General features: G+C 36.6%; 2 protein-coding genes, 1 long non-coding RNA gene and 2 other non-coding genes across 12 annotated transcripts; 2 read left to right on the top strand and 3 right to left on the bottom strand.

Moving 5' to 3' along the window:
* The first annotated feature begins 644 nt into the window (after positions 1–644).
* LOC129285757 (auxin response factor 1-like) lies at positions 645–8,636 on the top strand. Its single transcript, XM_054921625.1, has 15 exons — positions 645–1,068; positions 1,774–1,879; positions 2,981–3,096; positions 3,922–4,017; positions 4,138–4,194; positions 4,378–4,530; positions 4,625–4,709; positions 5,351–5,441; positions 5,564–5,728; positions 5,956–6,075; positions 6,160–6,235; positions 6,674–6,839; positions 6,911–7,398; positions 7,650–7,840; positions 7,954–8,636. The coding sequence occupies exons 2-15, from the start codon at positions 1,834–1,836 to the stop codon at positions 8,129–8,131; spliced, it is 2,028 nt and encodes a 675-aa protein (XP_054777600.1). The 5' UTR covers positions 645–1,068; positions 1,774–1,833; the 3' UTR covers positions 8,132–8,636.
* On the top strand, positions 8,186–10,804 carry LOC129285758 (uncharacterized). Its single transcript, XM_054921626.1, is given in 5 exon segments — positions 8,186–8,325; positions 8,450–8,514; positions 10,064–10,260; positions 10,263–10,350; positions 10,382–10,804. Coding segments are annotated over 4 exon segments (510 nt in total). The 5' UTR covers positions 8,186–8,325; positions 8,450–8,455; the 3' UTR covers positions 10,548–10,804.
* On the bottom strand, positions 9,549–15,849 carry LOC129285759 (uncharacterized). 8 transcript variants are annotated; one of them, XR_008587288.1, is made up of 5 exons: positions 14,000–15,849; positions 11,032–13,908; positions 10,592–10,700; positions 10,162–10,413; positions 9,549–10,075 (listed from the first exon to the last, which is right to left on the bottom strand). It is a non-coding gene; the product is annotated as an uncharacterized LOC129285759 (long non-coding RNA). The 8 variants fall into 8 exon arrangements; XR_008587290.1 differs by having other exon boundaries at positions 10,162–10,368; XR_008587289.1 differs by having other exon boundaries at positions 10,162–10,700; positions 11,032–11,230; positions 11,353–13,908.
* On the bottom strand, positions 11,937–12,097 carry LOC129287350 (U1 spliceosomal RNA). The gene has a single exon (XR_008587670.1). It is a non-coding gene; the product is annotated as a U1 spliceosomal RNA (small nuclear RNA).
* On the bottom strand, positions 15,610–15,771 carry LOC129287338 (U1 spliceosomal RNA). The gene has a single exon (XR_008587659.1). It is a non-coding gene; the product is annotated as a U1 spliceosomal RNA (small nuclear RNA).
* Positions 15,850–17,999: the final 2,150 nt, after the last annotated feature.

Genomic DNA, 17,999 nt, shown 5'->3' with positions numbered 1-17,999 from the left:
TGTTCAATTAGATAAAAACTTGACAGAGTTTAGAGAGTTTTTACTGAATTTATATTAGTTTAAATTTATAAATGAGTTAACATAATTTTATAAGTAATAAATGTAAAATTAATAAATTTAAAAAGTTAACTTATGAGTTTAACTAAATTTACATACAGCCTAGTTTATAAAATAATTAAAATAATTTTATAAGTTAAAAATATAAAAATAACAAACTCGAAAAGTCAACTCAAAATTTTAACAACAATACCTTCATGCTTAAATTATAAGACACTATTTATCATATTTTATATTTTTTATATTAATAAAAATATTTATTTTTTATAAAAAAACACGTTTATTTTTATCTGCAGTTATCATGAAGAGTGAAAAAATTATTTATTCAATTAATACAAATATAAAAAATAATTTTGAAAAATATAAAGTGCCTATATTTTAGACTAAATTTAGAAGAGAAAAAATGTCATAAAATTTGGACCAAATAGTAAATCGGAAATTTCGTGTCAAGACCAATCAAACAAGTATTATTCTGCTGAGCTGGCGGAGACGGTTCTCACAGGGGCAAAGGGGAGCCTGTAGGGGCTGGAGGGTACGCTTTGGATCGCTGTTTTCGCTGATTCAGCACTTTACACAGAGAAAAAGGAAATGGAGCGCGCGCTACGCACCCTCCTAAACTCTATTTTAAGGATAGTCTAGTCTATCCCCTCCTCCAACAGACAGGCGATTTGAGAAAATCAAAGACAATAGAGCACTATGCCTTTGTATATAAAATTAAAGACTTTTACGGACGGCTAGAGGGAGAAAGAGAAAGAGTGTGCGTGAAAGAAAGGGAGAGAGAAAGAGACAGAGAAAGAGAGAGAGAGTGAGAGAGAGGTGAAAAAGAGGCAGGCAGGGGATTGGGGGGTCGTGTCGGCTTCAACCAAGCAAAGACCTTATCAACGATATCGTCCATCGAATTTCGATCTATACTACTACTCTTTTTCCCCCCCTTCCTTTCCTCTTTCTGTTTGAAACCCTAGCGACTTGTTGCTGTTTGGACGCTGGAGACCAGAGGTCAATAGGTTGAAGGTGTGCTGCTGCTTTTTTTAATTTTTTCAACGGCAATAAGAAATTTTTGATCTTCTTTACTTTTTCGGTTCTGGGTGTTGATTTTGACCCGGTCTCTTGTCGATTTCACATCTGATTTAGTTTATATTGTGTTCGGTCTGGGTTTGTTTATATTGGATTATTGGGTAGTGGATAGTTTTGGTTCGTGGGAAATGGGGTTGAGCTGGGGGAAAATATCTGGAATGGATTGTTATTATTTTTACTTTTTGTTTGGCGTTAGTTTTGTTTTGGAAATGGGTATGAGCCAACTTGGTGTTACTCTGTTACCTTGGATCCAGCTGGTGCTGATTTTAATCTTTCAGATAGAGATCGAATGCTGATTAGATTACTGGTCATTCTTCGGGATCTTTTCAATGTGCTCCTGCTTGGCCCTTCTCACATACAGTTTCTGTTTTGTTGACCACTGAAATATCTGTTATGGACATTCCATTCTTCTCTAGAATTGCTAAAGGCTCACGCTTCTGGTCCGCAACTTCTTGTTTTAAAAGTCAAAGAGTGAACTTTCTTTCTCTGGGTGCAAAAGCTGAGCTACATCAAATAATGCGTTCCTTAAGCGACATAGATAGAACACCTTTGGTGTTGCTGATGGTCAATAATTAACTGTTTAAATAAATGGTTTTTGTGTGCTTGGTAAGAAAATTAATGGTATTTTTTTCTGTGTAACAGATTTGAATTCAGGGTTGTAGATTTTACTGCTGTTTTGAAGATCATTTGTATTGTTCTCTTATGGCATTTATGGCTTCAAATCAGACACCTGGTGGAAACCAAGCAGGTATTATTCTATTCTTTATCCCTATGTTATGATATTTACTGAAATATGGTTGTGTTAGAGTTACGCTTTCAAGGATCCTGGTAATCCCATCACCGAGCGATGTTGAATGGTTAAACATCATGTTCTATGAGGCAGACAGATGAAAACATATTCCAATATATGACTGTCTGCTTGTAGCGGATGGTAATTAACTTTAGATGAAAGCATGTTTTTGTGATATCTTTCTTATAACTTGTGTGGGGGTGTGTCAAAAGGGCAGGAGAGGAAGTCGAATGTTCACAATATTTATTAAGATGTATCTGTAGTCTGGTTTGTTGCTGGATTTATTAATTAAACAATTTATTGGGGAGGAAGTTACACACTTTAAAATGTTTATTGGAGGAAATTTATTAATTTATATACTGGAAACTTTTCAAGCAGGGTTCTGTGGGGATGAATTTATGTAGTATTGAAGAAATGATGGATTATTTATAAACCATAGAATTTCCTTTATAGATTTTCCATCTCATGATTATAGGTCACGATAATTATTGTTAATAATTTACCTTAATTGGTCACTGTTACTGACTTTACATGCTTTTTTGCTCTAATTATCAGTTGCCCATTTTTATCCTGCTTGGTTAATAGTTAAAATAGGTTAATGGGTTTTACCAACTTGCTAGTGTTTTGTGGAACTTGTGTTCTGCTTTTAGCCTTTTACAAGTTCAATTAACCTCGTGCACCTTTCATCATCAATTGATGTTAATGCAATGCCATTTATTGAAGCTCATAGCTCTTCTTGAAAATTTTTTCCCAATCCATATTTTGCCATCAATTCCTCCTATGATTAGATAATCTTTACTGCTAGGAACATAATTTCTTTCTATTCCATTTTCTCTTTCTTTTTTCTTATGGTGGATAATGTAATATATTGCATATGCTTTGATGCAAATACTGGATTGTTGTTGGTGACCTTATTGCCACCAAACTTATAAGCAAAAAATAAGGAAAATTTTTATTTTAAGAAGTTTTTTCCCCAATATTGTGCTTATTTCCTTGCAATATAATTGTATGTGTTTTGTGCCCCTTATGTGGTCACATCTTTTCATCTTTTCTTCATAGGGCCAACCAATGATGATTTATACAAGGAACTGTGGCATGCCTGTGCTGGTCCCCTTGTCACTCTTCCTCGTGAAGGGGAGCGGGTCTATTATTTTCCGCAAGGGCACATGGAACAGGTAGTGTTCAAGTGACTTTTAATTTTTAAAATTTTCCCAGTTTGCTTTTGAGTAAAATGTATGTGCGCACTATAAAAGATGAAGATATGCGTTCAAGTTTATGCATTTGTAGAAATGAGATTTGCTCAAATCACATTGCTATTTCATTTCAGCCTGACAATTGAGCGCACTGCTTTCCACTTGGGATTTAGCAAATGTTTTTCGATTCCGTAATATACAAAAAAGTCTAGAGTAGCATGGGATGATTAGGTAATTGTCACAACTTTGATTGTGACATGTAACCTGGAACATCAGATGTGTATGCCCAGTGTTATCTTAAATGCATTTAGCTACATGAGATTGCACTTGGGACAATATTACTGAGCAGAGCCTCTTATTTTTTAACTTGAAATCATAATGATCCTTCCTTGTGCTGCTACCTTTCCACTCTTGCTTCAGTCTACTTTTGGATGCTCTGGTTTATTCATCGTTTCTTCTATGGATTTAGTTCCTGTTAGCATTGTTTCAACAGCCAATGGCTACTTATAACACTTTTGAGAAAACTATATCTTTTTGTTTGACTTGGTTTGATTTCTTGGGGGAGATATCTTCTTCCACAGTAGATATTGGATTCCAAACTTTGTGGAAGTTGTCTGTTTTCTATTCTTGATCTAGTGCTTTTTATTCATTTATTATCATTGTCCTCTCCTCTGTTGGCTTCCATGATGATATACCTTGACTATTTTGTGAAATATACTATGATTTGTAACGTTTGTTTTTGTGATAATTTACATTAGAAGTCCATTTTTTCTTTTTGTTTGTCTTGTGCTTTTCTATTTTTTTTAGCTTGAGGCATCCATGCATCAAGGAGCAGAGCAACAAATGCCTTCCTTCAACCTGCCATCCAAAATTTTATGCAAAGTGGTCAACGTTCTTCTTCGGGTGAGTTTTGGTTTTTCTATTGCCTTCGTTTTTTTTTTAATGCGTCACTTATTTGGTGATTCATCGAGCTTTCCTGTGATCCTTTATAAATAATTTGATTTGATTATTTTGTTGGTGTAGGCTGAACCTGACACAGATGAAGTATATGCACAGATAACTTTGCTTCCAGAGCCAGATGTGAGTGCTTTCTTTCTTTCTTTCTTTAATATTTGACTCTGTTAGTTTAGTTAAACCTTTCTTTCCTTCTGGTTGATCTCTCAATTTTTATTTTTCTGTTGTACCTGTTTCTTGCCCATCTGGTCTTGTTTCTTTTCTTTCTTCTAATGCCTGTATTATTTTTCCTGCCATTTGTTGTTTTAGCAAAGCGAGTTGAGTAGTCCAGATGATCCTCTGCCAGAACCTTCAAGATGCACGGTGCATTCATTTTGCAAAACGCTTACTGCATCTGACACCAGCACTCATGGCGGATTTTCTGTTCTTCGGAGACATGCAGATGAATGTTTGCCTCCCTTGGTTAGCTAGCTTTTCCTTTTCAAAACATTGTGATTTTATGTTTTTTCATCTGCTGTCCTTCACTCTTAATTTTTTTTTTCCATATTTCATCCAGGACATGTCTCAGCAGCCACCATGGCAAGAATTGGTTGCAACTGATTTGCATGGGAATGAATGGCACTTTAGACATATTTTCCGAGGTAAGCATCTTGGCTAATCTTTCTGTAATAATTCATTGGGTGATGATTTTGTATCCTGTATTTTTTTAATATTTTTATCCTTAAAGAATATCATAAAGATATAGTACACTTATGTGCTGTTGTTTAGCTTGAAGCTATACATATCTCTACATACAGAATTTGCTGAGAAAATTGCATTCCAATCACACACACAAATGCATGCATGAAAATATACATGTATATATATATATAATTCATGTAAGACAATGCTAGCTGAGTAGCCTGCTTTCTTGCTGCTTGTGGAGAGTAAGATGTTTTTTTGGGAGAAAAAATTGTATTTTGTGATATTGTTGTTGAAATAAGAAGTGCTTTTGACATTTGAGTAGTTCTCTTACAAAAAAGTACTCTACTCACAAATTAGTTTTTCAGTTGTATAATTTTGTTAGTTAAATTTCTCAATCAAAATTTTATGGTGCGTTAAGTAATGAATTAGAACTGTTGGTGCTCTAAAGAGATCTATGATATGTTCCGTCTAGCATTTTTATCTTTTTAGGTTCACTCACGCGCACATGCATGCACACCTGTTTTATGGGGTTATCCGTAAAGTCAGAAATTTTAATATTCATAGTCAGGAAGCTTCTGACTGATCCAGTAATTTCCAGGGCAACCCAGGCGCCACTTGCTGACTACTGGGTGGAGTGTCTTTGTCAGCTCCAAAAAATTAGTGGCTGGCGATGCATTCATATTCCTGAGGTAAGCTGATAAATAGCACAAGTTACTGACCTTTGGGCTAGAAAAATACACCTGAATTTTTTCTCCATTTTGCTTCATACGTTCGATAGGTTTTGTATTCAGTTAATGTTACAATATTACAGAGGTGAAAATGGGGAGCTGCGTGTTGGAGTAAGGAGGCTAATGAGACAGCAAAACAACATGCCATCATCTGTTATATCAAGTCACAGTATGCATCTGGGTGTTTTGGCCACTGCATCTCATGCAATTGCCACTGGAACTCTGTTCTCTGTATTTTACAAGCCAAGGTTTTGTATATGGCATCATACAGTTTGTGTTTTTTCTTGTTTAGTTGATGGTGTTAATACTGTTAGTTTGTGGGTGTTCTTATTTGTATGTACTCCCTCGACAGGTGAAATATTTTGGTTTCGAGATAATATTTGTGTTTTTTGGTTTCTGGCCAAAATGTACTTGTTCTTTTTTGTTTCTTTACTGAGTAATGACTGTCTGCTGACTCATCTGTGGTTGTCTTTAGAACAAGCCGATCGGAGTTTATTGTTAGTGTCAATAAGTATCTTGAAGCAAAGAGTCACAAGTTTTCCGTTGGGATGAGATTCAAGATGAGGTTTGAAGGTGATGAAGTTCCTGAAAGAAGGTTGATGTCCTGGCTGCCCTTGTTTCATGCTTGCATATTACCTTATTGTGCCATCTGATAAACCTTCTCCCACCTTGATTACAGGTTTAGTGGTACAATTGTTGGGGTTGGAGACAATATCTCACCTGTCTGGGCTGATTCTGAGTGGCGCTCATTAAAGGTTTGTAATTCAATTTCTGTTGTGCTGTAATATCTACTTTTTTACTTAGTTGTTTTTATTCACTAGTATATCAGTTACTGTTTTTGAGCTGACAATGATGATAAGTTACTAGCTTTTTGTTTGTATAAATGATGATGGATTTATATCAAGTTCTGGAAGATCAATTTATTCTGTAAATTTGACAGGTAGCTTATAGTTTGAAATTTTCTCGCTGAAAAAAGTCTTGTTGATATCACTTATCAGTGCAGTGTATTGTAGGGAATAACATTTGGTAGACCATTTGCTTTGCATCGTTGATATGTAAATGTATATTACTATTTTGTATGTCTCTGTTTGTGTTATATTATGAAGGAACATTAGGAAGAACCTTGACCATAACATGAAAGATAGGTCTCTATTCTACCTATTTGTATTTAATGATTCTGTGTTGTATTTCAGGTTCAATGGGATGAACCCTCTTCGATCTTGCGACCTGATAGAGTTTCTCCTTGGGAATTGGAGCCACTTGTGAATGCTACCACTGCTGCGAATTCCCAACCAACCCAAAGAAACAAGAGGGCACGTCCTCCTCTGCTGCCATCAGCAGTGCCTGATTCTTTGCATGGTGAGTTGTTTTTGCACTATTGTACGTCATGGTTTTCTTTGATAAATGACTTAATTCTCTTGGTTCGTCAGGTGTCTGGAAATCAGTTGATAAATCTCCACCATTCTCTTATGGTGATGCCCAATACGCACGCGACCTCTATTCATCATCCAAGTTCAATCCTGCTGCTACTAACTTTCTAGGTATTGGTGGGAATAGTCATATGGGGGCTGTTTCTAACAATGCAACTTATTGGTCTAATAGGGTGGAGAACTCTTTGGAGTCAGTAGCCCCTAAAGAATCCACTGAAAAGAGACAAGGCACTGGAAATGGTTGTAGGCTCTTTGGGATTCAGTTACTTGAGAATTCTAATGTAGAAGAAAGTATGCTGCCAGTCACGTTGTCAGGAAGGGTAGGAGATGATAGATCTGCTCGATATGTTGATGTTGAGTCTGATCAGCATTCTGAACCATCAAACGTTAATCGTACTGACTTTCCTTCAGTAAGTTGTGATGCTGAAAAATCATGCTTGCATTCTCCCCCTGAATCACTAAGCAGGCAAATTAGGAGCTGCACGAAGGTAGTACTCGTGAATCTTTTTGTTGTACTCTAATCATTGCCCTTTCTCTTTTCTTTTAATAAACACTATTCCCTTATTGTTTCCTATATTTTATGTGGATGCCAACATATTAATAATTTCTACTAGGCATCAACAATTCTATGCACTTTGATTAGCCATTATGCCATTTTTGAAAGTAGAACAAATCATTAAATATATTAACTCAAAACTTCTTTGTATACTGGCTGATACAAACATCTATTACATTCCAGGTTCACATGCAAGGAATGGCTGTTGGAAGGGCTGTGGATTTGACGCGGTTTGATGGATATGAAGATCTGCTTAAGAAATTGGAGGAGATGTTTGACATCAAGGGTGAGCTTCGTGGATCCAATAGAACTTGGCAGGTTGTCTACACCGATAACGAAAATGATGTGATGATGGTTGGAGATATTCCATGGAAGTATGTTTATATAATGTCAATTCATTATTTGCATTTGTGTCATTTATATTGTTTGCATAAAGACTTGTGTCTTTAATATGTGTTCATATGTATTTGCCATAAATTTGCTGCAGTGAGTTCTGTAGTGCTGTGAGGAAAATTTTCATTTACACAGCGGAGGAGGTGAAGAAGCTTTCGCCCAAAGTGCTACTTTCATTTGGTGAAGAAGCTAAAACAGGCAAGCCAGACTCCGAAGCAGCAGTTAATCCTGAGGACCAGGATCAGTCATCTATTGTGGGGCCTGGTTGTTAATACTTTTACTGTTTACAGTATACCCTAGTTGTTACATACAATAAAACTTGGTATGAAAGTAGGAACTATTGAGGGAAAAGAGATTGAACTTGGCAAGCACTTCATCTTGGCCTAGAGAGGCATGTGATTGGTATATTGTGCTTGGGTGCTGCTGGCATGGTGTCGTCTACCGTCTAGCCTAGCCGCAACATGAGGTCGGTTTTAGTATACTTCTATTTGATCCTCCTTAGAAGTAGGCTTTGGGTATTGTCTTTTTTTTTTTAATATTTTTTATTTCCTGGATTTTGTTAAGTTTTTCATGGTCCTTTGCTTGTTCAGCTTTGAATGAGCTGCCAGCATATGAGGAAATGCGAGTATGCCTGTGTTCATATATATTGTGGATGGTTTGTCTTTTTCTCCACCTCCCTTGTTTTTGGCTTATTTACTTAATGTTATGCCCTCTCATTTTTGTATATAAACATATAATCGTTGAATTTTAATTAATGTATATTGAGCCTTTTTTTTTTCCTGGAGTAGCGGCACCAATCTGGTGTTTGAGACCTATAACTTTGTCTGCCGAGCAGTTTGTTTAATGGTCTACAATTCGGTGCTGCAGGTTTGTCTAGAGGCTTATTAGCATTTTCTAATTCATTTTTGGTTCATTTTACTTTTCTTTTAGTCGATATTTGATTGTAGCTTTATTGCATGAAAATGTATGTTAGTATTATCTATATTTTTGGAAAGATTGTTTTAGATACATTTGTTTTTAGAGTGAGTGATCAGTAGTTCCATTGTATTTTTGGGTTTGTATCAGAGTCAACAAGTCATTTTGTTTGGAGATTTCTGATTTCTAATATGTAACAGGAATAATATTGAATTTCAGCTTCTCCCTCCAGCTCGGTGGCAAAATTTAGGAAATTTTCATCTTTTCTTTTCAATATATTTTTTTTGCCAGCATCTTTTCTTTTCAATATTGTTCTAAGATAAAATTCTTAAATGCAGGAAAAGCGACTTTTAATACTCCCTTTAATATACAAGGTATTTTTGCCTAAATGCACACCAAGAGAAGTTAGTAGTTAATATTTTAACCACCCCCCTCCCAAAAAAATAAAAATAAAAATTGGCCTTCTTTTAAATGCATGGGAAATGTATTTTCTTTGTTTTAAAATATAATGCATGTCTTGTAAAATCTTGTATTTGAATAATTAAGGTTCACAAAATTGTAAGAGCAATTATAACTTTTTTTTAATCTAAAATGCCTCTAGATGTATGTCAGAACTATTTACCCTTCACTTAATAAATAATTAATGATAATGTTAAAGAAAGGTAAAGTCACAAAAAAATGTTGAAATCCTAAGTGCCTAATTATTTTTCTTGGTTTGTGTTTAAATTAAAAATACCTTATATTTAAATAGAGGGAGTAATTTTAATATACTATTATGAGCAAATATGGGAAGAGAGATATCAATTGCTTTTAAAAATCTGCAAAATGTGTTTTAAAACATGTTTTATATTCAAAATAGGGGGAATAGTTCAGGAATAAGATAGTACAAATTTAGGAAGCCAGAAAAAAAAGAAAGTGTATATGTTGTTCGTGTGATTTTCTCGTGATCTTTTTGCCCCCATGAAAGTGTATCATATGCTAAAATGTATCTGAAGTGTGGTTTAACTTGAGAAGTGAACGCCGAAAAAGTTATTTGTGAATCTGTCTCTGGGCTTTTTAGTGTGGATTGTGGTATGTGGATGATGATTTGGGACTAGTGGCAGTAGTGTAACGGTCATAAATTTAAAAAACAGAAAAGCATAAAAGTCTACAAACCAGCACGCTCTTACCAACGGTCCATATTAGTATCTTGTCTTCAAGGTTGTGAGCGTCACTTTATAGGCACAAACAACAGCAAAATCTATATTACCCTTTGCATCCCACTGAATTCTTCCAAGTTCTGGTTCCAGTTCGTCTTCCTCCTGCATCACCATGAAGAACGTGATGAAAGCTGTGAAGAAGCTGAAGTTTTGGTCAAGAAAGAAGAAGAAAAAGAAGAACCATCAACCTTACTATCCTCCTCCACCTCCTCCTTGCTACCATTGCTGCGGTTGCTCCTCCTCCACTGAGCCATCGGCTCCACCCTTACCACCGTGGCTTGAAGCTGAACAGAACATGGGACCTTCTTGTTGCAACCGACTTTGGAACCTGCTCCAGAATTGACATATCCAAGTCCAGTTCATGCACCTTCACGAGAGTGTAATGGAACCTGATCCTGTTGAAAGAAGCTCGTCCTATCAGCAATATATGGTTCCAGAACCTGTTTATGGCATTCCAATTACTCAAACTGCTACAAGAGAGAGATCTGGGGAATTATTTGGGTGTGTTTTCAGCTTTGGAGCTCATTTATTTCGCTGCTTATTCCCTTGTTTTCATATTCGTGAACAAGTCTGAAGTGGGTATGCATGAACTTTGCTAGCACAAGCAAATTGTCTCACCCTTGTTCTTCTATCTTCCTTTATGGCGTTCAAGCCCTTGGCGACTCTTCAGATTTGTGAAACGAGGAAGAAGATGAAGCAGTGTTGGTCCTTCATATTTGGATTAGTACTGTAAATAGGAATTCTACTTTGAGACAGGTTCCCATACAAATACAGCTATGTTACTTTCATTTTAACTAATAAAGCGTGGTTCTCGAGCAAAGTGTATTTCAATGGCTTTTGACTCACGATTCACGAACCATACTTAGTTGTAGGAATGATTGAAAATAGAGTTGGGACATATTTCACGTGTACTGTCCTAACAAGAATTTAGGTTCCCCCCATTCTCTTCTGTTTTGATAGAACAAGAAACGGGAAAAGACAATTCTGATAAGATGCAAATAAAAAAAAAAAGACCAAACCAGCACCAACCATAAGCTTGATCAATGTCATGATCTTACCAGGAATCAAGAGCAAGCAAAATCATCTGATAGAAGTCAACCTAGCAGCACTCCTTACAAGGCAAAATGACGAGAAACAAATAAATGAGCAAAGTCAGGTACACCATTGCAGAGCTTCAAACCTTTCTTCATTCATACACTCCCTCCCGTGCCGCCATTTTCCATTCGATTATATTATATCAGTGGGTTCACAACTCACCTACCAGAAACATTTTGGTTTTCAGACTCCTTCCTAAATCATAGAATGGGAAACATTTTTTTTTTTACAATTTTTATCCACAATTAAATGAAAGAACGGCAATTATATTTGCCACAAAAAACCTGCAAACCAATAATCAAGAATCTGATAGTCCGTGAATTATTCCTATCAGAATTCATCGCCTTTCGTTGTTTCTAAGATCGATGCCCCCTCGATTCCAGGTCCAATCGTGAACCCTAAGCTGAAGCAAGAAGAATACTCCTTAGCTTCTCCCACTCATTCGATTCATCCACCTCGAGACTCGGATCCTAAACACCAGGTTTTCCACAACGTTTGCGGTTCACATCGAGAGATCTACCGGCACCATTCCTAGAACCATAATAAGCATCGAGCCAGCACCAACATCGACCCCCCGTATCGGAGGACCCATCGCAGAACAGCAGCCTAGCGGATGTAGACTACACATAAACAATCAGGTGCGAGAATTTAGAAGCGACGAGTTCTGTTAAAGAAATATACATCAAATCTTTCAGATTAAAAAGACAATAACTCAAACTAGATAGAGGCTCAGTGCGAGCTATTACGAAGCCGAAGCATTAAATAATTAAGCACTCAAAAAACACCAAATCGAAGTGATCTGACAAAGATAAAACACATTTCATATCAAACAATCACAGAATCGAAATGCATTGGACTAAAAATTGGGCAGGGGCCGCGCGCACGCAGGCCCCCTCCACCACAAATTATGACGTAGGCTCTCCCACTTGGGGAGACCTTAGGGTGACACCCCTCCGCTTGTGCAATGAAGGTCGTCAACCTAGGCCATGAGCCTTACTGATCACCCATTGACCCCGTCCAGGTAAGTATGTTGGCATCGTTGCCTTGCCTTTTGTTTTATAGCCCATGCCTCCTCCGTCTCCCTTTTTATCTCACCGATGTGGGGCTTCCATCACATTACAACATCTGCAATCCACACGTTTGTTTTATAGCACACTTTTCGCCTTACAAATCATAAATTATATACCACGTGTTCGCGTTTTTTGTGCCTGTTAATTCTACTGTTTGATGACATCTTCGAGATCCATTGAGAAGAACAGACATGGGACATCTTTTTTTTTTTTTTTTTTACCAGAACAGACATGGGATTACAGCTTCAAAAGAGAGGTGTTCTTCACTACCCTTTGTTACTGCAACTATTTAGTCATCTGATGAGGGAATCATGAAAATTTGCAGTGTTCTCTTCTGCAGCTATGTCAAGTTGAAGTATTGGAATTAAAAGAAATAATACAGGTAACTCATGTTTTAAAGCTGGCAAAGTTGTTGATCTTCTCCCAACCCCAGACAACAGATTATGATGAGGGCTGGATGTTATTTATGAAGTTTTGATTTGAACTCCATTCTGTGATTACAACAAGATTAGAGGCTGATGTTTCGAAAAGGTACAGGAGGATTGGTTTAATATGGACTGAAAGGTATGGTGTTTTGAGACCAGGGTTCTTATTAGGTACAGATGGCTTAGTTTATTGAATGGATATATAGTATTCACACCCAAATTACATTAGGGATCTGCTGACGATATATATAGATAATGCATGCCGCTTGTTTTTGGCGAACTTCCGGTGTCAGGCGATGATTCTTCAGCAAAATACCATTATTTGTATCGACTTATAAGTTGCTCGCTTGTAACGGAAGTATTTATTCAAGAAGACTCTGCATAGAATGTAACACTTTGCCTGTGACAGATTGGATTCAATGGTTTTTCATATTTTCATGTACGATCTACCCCATTAAATTGCTTCTGGACTGAATGTTGCATCATCTTACCGTCGACTCAAAAAGCCTACCATTAAATTCTTCAGTAGGTCCCCTGGAACAAGCCAGTTTGGAATATGCATGTAAATTTGATCCTAGTCAGCATTTATCAGACAATATTTACTACACTCTAAGGCGGACATTGCTCAAGGTACAAAAATTAGAGTCACTAAAGAAAGCTAAGTCAGCTGATTTTTAGCTTCTAAAATATTTTCCCTCTATCCACATTTGAACGTAATGTCCCACTTTCCACTACAAAGTTCTCTTAGATTCCTTTCACCGTAGCAATTATGTACGGGATTGACCAAAGTTTCCTACTAAACCCAAGGTGCCACTCATTGTTCATGTTCACAATTACGCCAGCACATATGCTTTCATTTCTAACATCAGATGATCTATCTTCCTGAAGCTTGAAGAAGTTACTTGCTCTCGCCTCACAGTCCCCTTCCTGGTATAATCTATCACTTGCTGGATAACTTCAAAGGAGTTGCCAATCACAACAAGCTTTGAAAACTATCGAGTCAACATTAGTCGGAGGATTTCGATCTTTGCTACCAAATAATTTTTGACACTTTTGTCCAAATAAACCAGCAAGTATGGGCAAACAAATATTTCCAAGGAAGTTTTCTTGTGAAGGTTGGTCCAATTTCATCTTTCATATTCCATCGAATCCACTCCATCCCTTGCAGGCTTTTGAATTGGTTCTAATAATCTTCTCGTTTCACAACAGCTTTCCATATGTTTTCTGCTTGGTGACAGTCACTTCCTCAAAACTGCTGTATGTACTTTATCCTTGACTAACAGCCACATGAAACTCTTAATCTTTTTTCTGGGTAGACCAGCTCCAAAGCTCGTTTCAAAATTTCCTGTTATTAGAATTTGTACCTGCAGTTAGAAATATGAAAGTATATTTAATGCTAAAATTACCATCAGTGGATGGGTTCCAGATGTATTTACCTCTCCCTCTCCTCTCTCTCTCACAGTGTGAACACTAGTTACAAGGTTAACAAGCTTGTGAGGAAGATTGTTCTCAAGTTTTTGCCAATTCCAGTCCCCATTTGGCAACACAGATACTCAGCAACTCTTTCATTCAAGCTCATATTCAGATCCATCTCTTTCACATAATCAGCGAGAGGGACTTCAATGCTTAACCAATCATCAAACCAAAATGAGGTCTGTTCTCCTGATTCAATCTGTCTAATCAACCCCTGTCTAAAGGTATCCCAAAGATCACAGTTACTTCTCCATGTTAGTGATGAATTTGCTCTTTTCTTAACACGAGGGAATTCGTCATCATCACACGTGTTCCCTTGTTTTCACGTTCGTGAAAAAGTCTGAAGTGGGCTTCGGTGAAGTTGGTAGCACAAGCACACAATTTAACTAATAAAAGTGTGGTTCTCGTACCAAGTGTGTTTGAATGGCTTTTAACTCATGAACCATACATGTAGGAATGATTGCAAATAGAGTTGGGACCTATTTCGTATATACTGTTCTTACAAGAATACATGCTCCCACTATGTTCTGAAGTTTAAATACAGAAAATCTAGTTGCAGGAGATCTATCCTATTAATAACAAAGGAAGTCAAGAGAAATTTTGAGCATCTTGACAAATAAATCAAGCTTCTGGTGATCTAATCGTAACATTTACCACCCTTTTTGTTCTTTTTGGTTTTGATAGAATAAGAAGAGTACAATTAGATGAGGAAAAGCTTACAAGTCTTTCTCCCATCTCCGGATGATATGGCTTTCATGTATGTAAAGAATCTATGAAAAGAACAAGTGCATTCAGAATGGAAAGGAATAGAATATACAAGTCTTACTCCACGATTGCAGAAACACGGGATAAATTTGCAAGCTGCTACTCCACGAGAACAACTCTGATAAGATGCAAAGGAAAAATAAGACCAAACCACTGAACCAGCATAGTCCATAAGCATGTTAAACGGAATAATCTTGCATGGAACCAAAGAGCAAGCAGGAACCATCTGATCAAAGTCAGCCTAGCAGCAAAAAAAATATAACAAAACGAAACGAAAGAAAGATCACAGTGCAGCACACAACCGCAGATCTTCGAACCTGACTTCCATGTCCTGCCTCCCATGTGTGACCGTTTTCGATCTGGTTAAAATAAGTATTTTACACAAATCTAGCAGAAATAACAAGCATTCCCTTTTATCACAATCCGCCGCTTCGTTTTTCACAGCCTCCTTCGTAAATCGGAGAAAGAGAAACATATATATTTTACAATTTCAGGAGACCTACCTAAGAGAATTCAACGCCTCCCTTTGTTTCAGTCGAGCAAAGACCCGTGATTCCAGGCCCAGTCGTGAAGAATGCGTTGAGAACCAGGTCTCCACGACGTTCGCAGTTCACATCAAAAGACCTACCGTCATCAACTCGACAACCATTACTCGCATCGAGACTGCACTTATGTCAAGCCCTCCACATCGGAGGACCCGCCGCAGCTGCGCTGCCGCCAGCTTCAGAAACAACACAATCACGCGAGAAAACTTCCGAACGCAAACACACATCACTTCAAAAACAAGGAAATTTGAACTGAAAATTTGGCAGGGGCCGCGCGGACGCAGGCCCCCGCTGCCACAAATTATGACGTAGGCTCTCCCGCTTGGGGAGACCTTAGGATGACACCCCTCCCAAAGTGCAATGGAGGTCATCAACCTAGGCCATGGGCCTTCATGATCACCCATCGACCCCGTCCAGGTAAGTATGTTGCAAGCGTGGCCCTCCCTTTCTTTTATTCCCAGCCTCTCCCCTTTTCCTTTTTTGTTTCCCGATGTGGGACTTCTATTATACTACTGGTTATCGGGACTTCGATTATATTGCTGCAACGCTTTCTTCCCACGCCCTCACTCACTTCTCGCCTTACAACAAATCATGAATCAAATGCCACGTGTTTCCTAGTCTTTAATATGCCTGTTGATTACTTGTATTGTTTGATGACTTCTTCAAGACCCATAAAGGAGAGTAGACTTGGGATTACAACTCAACAAGAGATGTATTTTCACTATCCTTGGGGTCCGATGGTGCTCTCGGACCCCACTTTTTGAACGGACCATCGGACCCCACTTTTTTGAACGGATCCAATTCCTTCAATTCAAATATGATGTTTTATATCTTATCATGTCATCCCATCTTAAAATAATTTAATGTTAAAAAAAATAATTTTTACACTTTATTCACCATTTTAGATTTAAATATTTTTTATGATAATGACTTATACTGTTTTTTTTATTTTCAAAACTTGAGCTAAAAAATTACCTTGCAGATTTTTTAAAAATAAATTTTTGTTAAATAGGTCAGGTTAGAATTTGGATAAGTCAAAATGCAAGTCTTAGATTTAAAATAATTTGAAGACTAATTTTTCAGATTGACTTTTGAAAATAAAAAATCAGTACGAATCATTATCATAAAAAAATATCTAAGGTGAAATGAAGTGTGAAAAGTTATTTTAATATGAGTGATACATTAGATTTGGATTGAAGGGCTTGGATTTTCTACTAGTGAGGGATGCTAAGAAGGGTGGAATCTGAAGGTAGCTTTTATTTTCAAATTGCTTTTGAGACACAGAAGAGTTTAGAGAAGGCTTGTTTAGGACTTGAACAACCAGCTGACTAAAGGTTATTTAGCTTCAACCCATCTTCTACATTCAAAACTTTTGTGAATCTTCATCTGATTCACTTCCTGTAATAGCGCAGGACTTGATAGTCAGAGAACGGAATCAATGAATCGGTGTTGCACGGAATGGATTGAAGCAAGCATATTCTGAATTATTATTATTATTATTATTATTATTATTATTATTATTATCATTATATATGGGGTGTTTGGTTCATGTATAAAAATAAGCACAGCTCAATGGTGATGATGCAACCCAAGTTGTATTGAGTATTAACTTCTGGTCATTACACCAGTCACATGGCATTTTGTAATGGAGAAAATAGTTTCTCCAAATTTTATTACAAATTGGGAAACATCGTTGCAAGTCATTCACGAAGATTTGAAGTGTTTTACAATTATGTCAAGCAGAAGGTCACACCAAAATAGAGTTAGGCAAACAGACTTAACCCGACGGACCAGCCAGCCAATTTTAGTGAGTTGAGTTGGTAAAAATGAGCCTATTTTAAAAAACAGATTGGATTGGCTTAAATTATAAAAATTTGCAGGCTAAATAGGCTAGCCACCAACCCTTCTTCTTCTTTTTTTTTTAAAAATAAATGAGTTGGCAAGGTGAACCTTATGCATATTAGACTCCTATCATCTCACTCATTGATCTTTTTTTTTTTTTTTATCAAGATTGAGTTACTCAATGCTTTGCTGACATATTTATGAAAACAACATGCTTGGTGGTATTATTGCCAATGCATCCTCCAAACTCTTTCTTTATCTTCATCTACACACTGACACTTTCCTTCTTCACAACATTGTTTTTTCTATAATTGATTAAATTTTATTTATTAAAATATATATTTATTTTGTTTATTTATAAACTCTTTAATTACTAATTTGTCATAATGTGTGGACTAAATATACATATTTATGTTGTATAAATTTTAAATAGTTCCAAAAAAAAAAGATTTTAGATTGGCCAATTTGCCAAAAAGTGTTGACTAACTTGTCTTATCTAGCGGTTGGTCTAACCCAACCAGCAAAAATGTCAACCCAAACAGTTAGCCTATAACTCATTTGTCCAATACTATGTCAAAGGATAGCAGCATCTCAATCCTTGTTCACAAAAATAACCAAAAAAAAAAACTCACAAGTGTATGTCAATTTTGTTTCTATCTATTCATATTTTGGAATGACCATTAAAGAAAGAAAATGACTTAGTGCGTGTTTGGTTTTTGTTGGGCAAAAGTCAATTTGTGAAAAATTTATTTAATAAAAATAAATTTAATAAAAGTCAGTTATTATAGTAAAATTTTTGTTTAAATATATT

Source organism: Prosopis cineraria, unplaced genomic scaffold (assembly GCF_029017545.1).
Source record: "Prosopis cineraria cultivar Desert tree isolate PC_DT_omini unplaced genomic scaffold, ASM2901754v1 PC11, whole genome shotgun sequence".
Lineage (NCBI taxonomy): Eukaryota > Viridiplantae > Streptophyta > Magnoliopsida > Fabales > Fabaceae > Prosopis > Prosopis cineraria.
Note: the sequence above shows the minus strand (reverse complement) of the source record. Positions and strands in the feature narration are given on the sequence as shown.

Coding starts and splice junctions, on each gene's coding strand:
- LOC129285757 (XM_054921625.1), top strand. CDS start 1,834: ATGGCATTTATGGCTTCAAATCAGACACCTGGTGGAAACCAAGCAG. Junction 5,442..5,563: donor GATGCATTCATATTCCTGAG/GTAAGCTGATAA, acceptor ACAATATTACAG/AGGTGAAAATGGGGAGCTGC. Junction 6,236..6,673: donor CTGAGTGGCGCTCATTAAAG/GTTTGTAATTCA, acceptor GTTGTATTTCAG/GTTCAATGGGATGAACCCTC.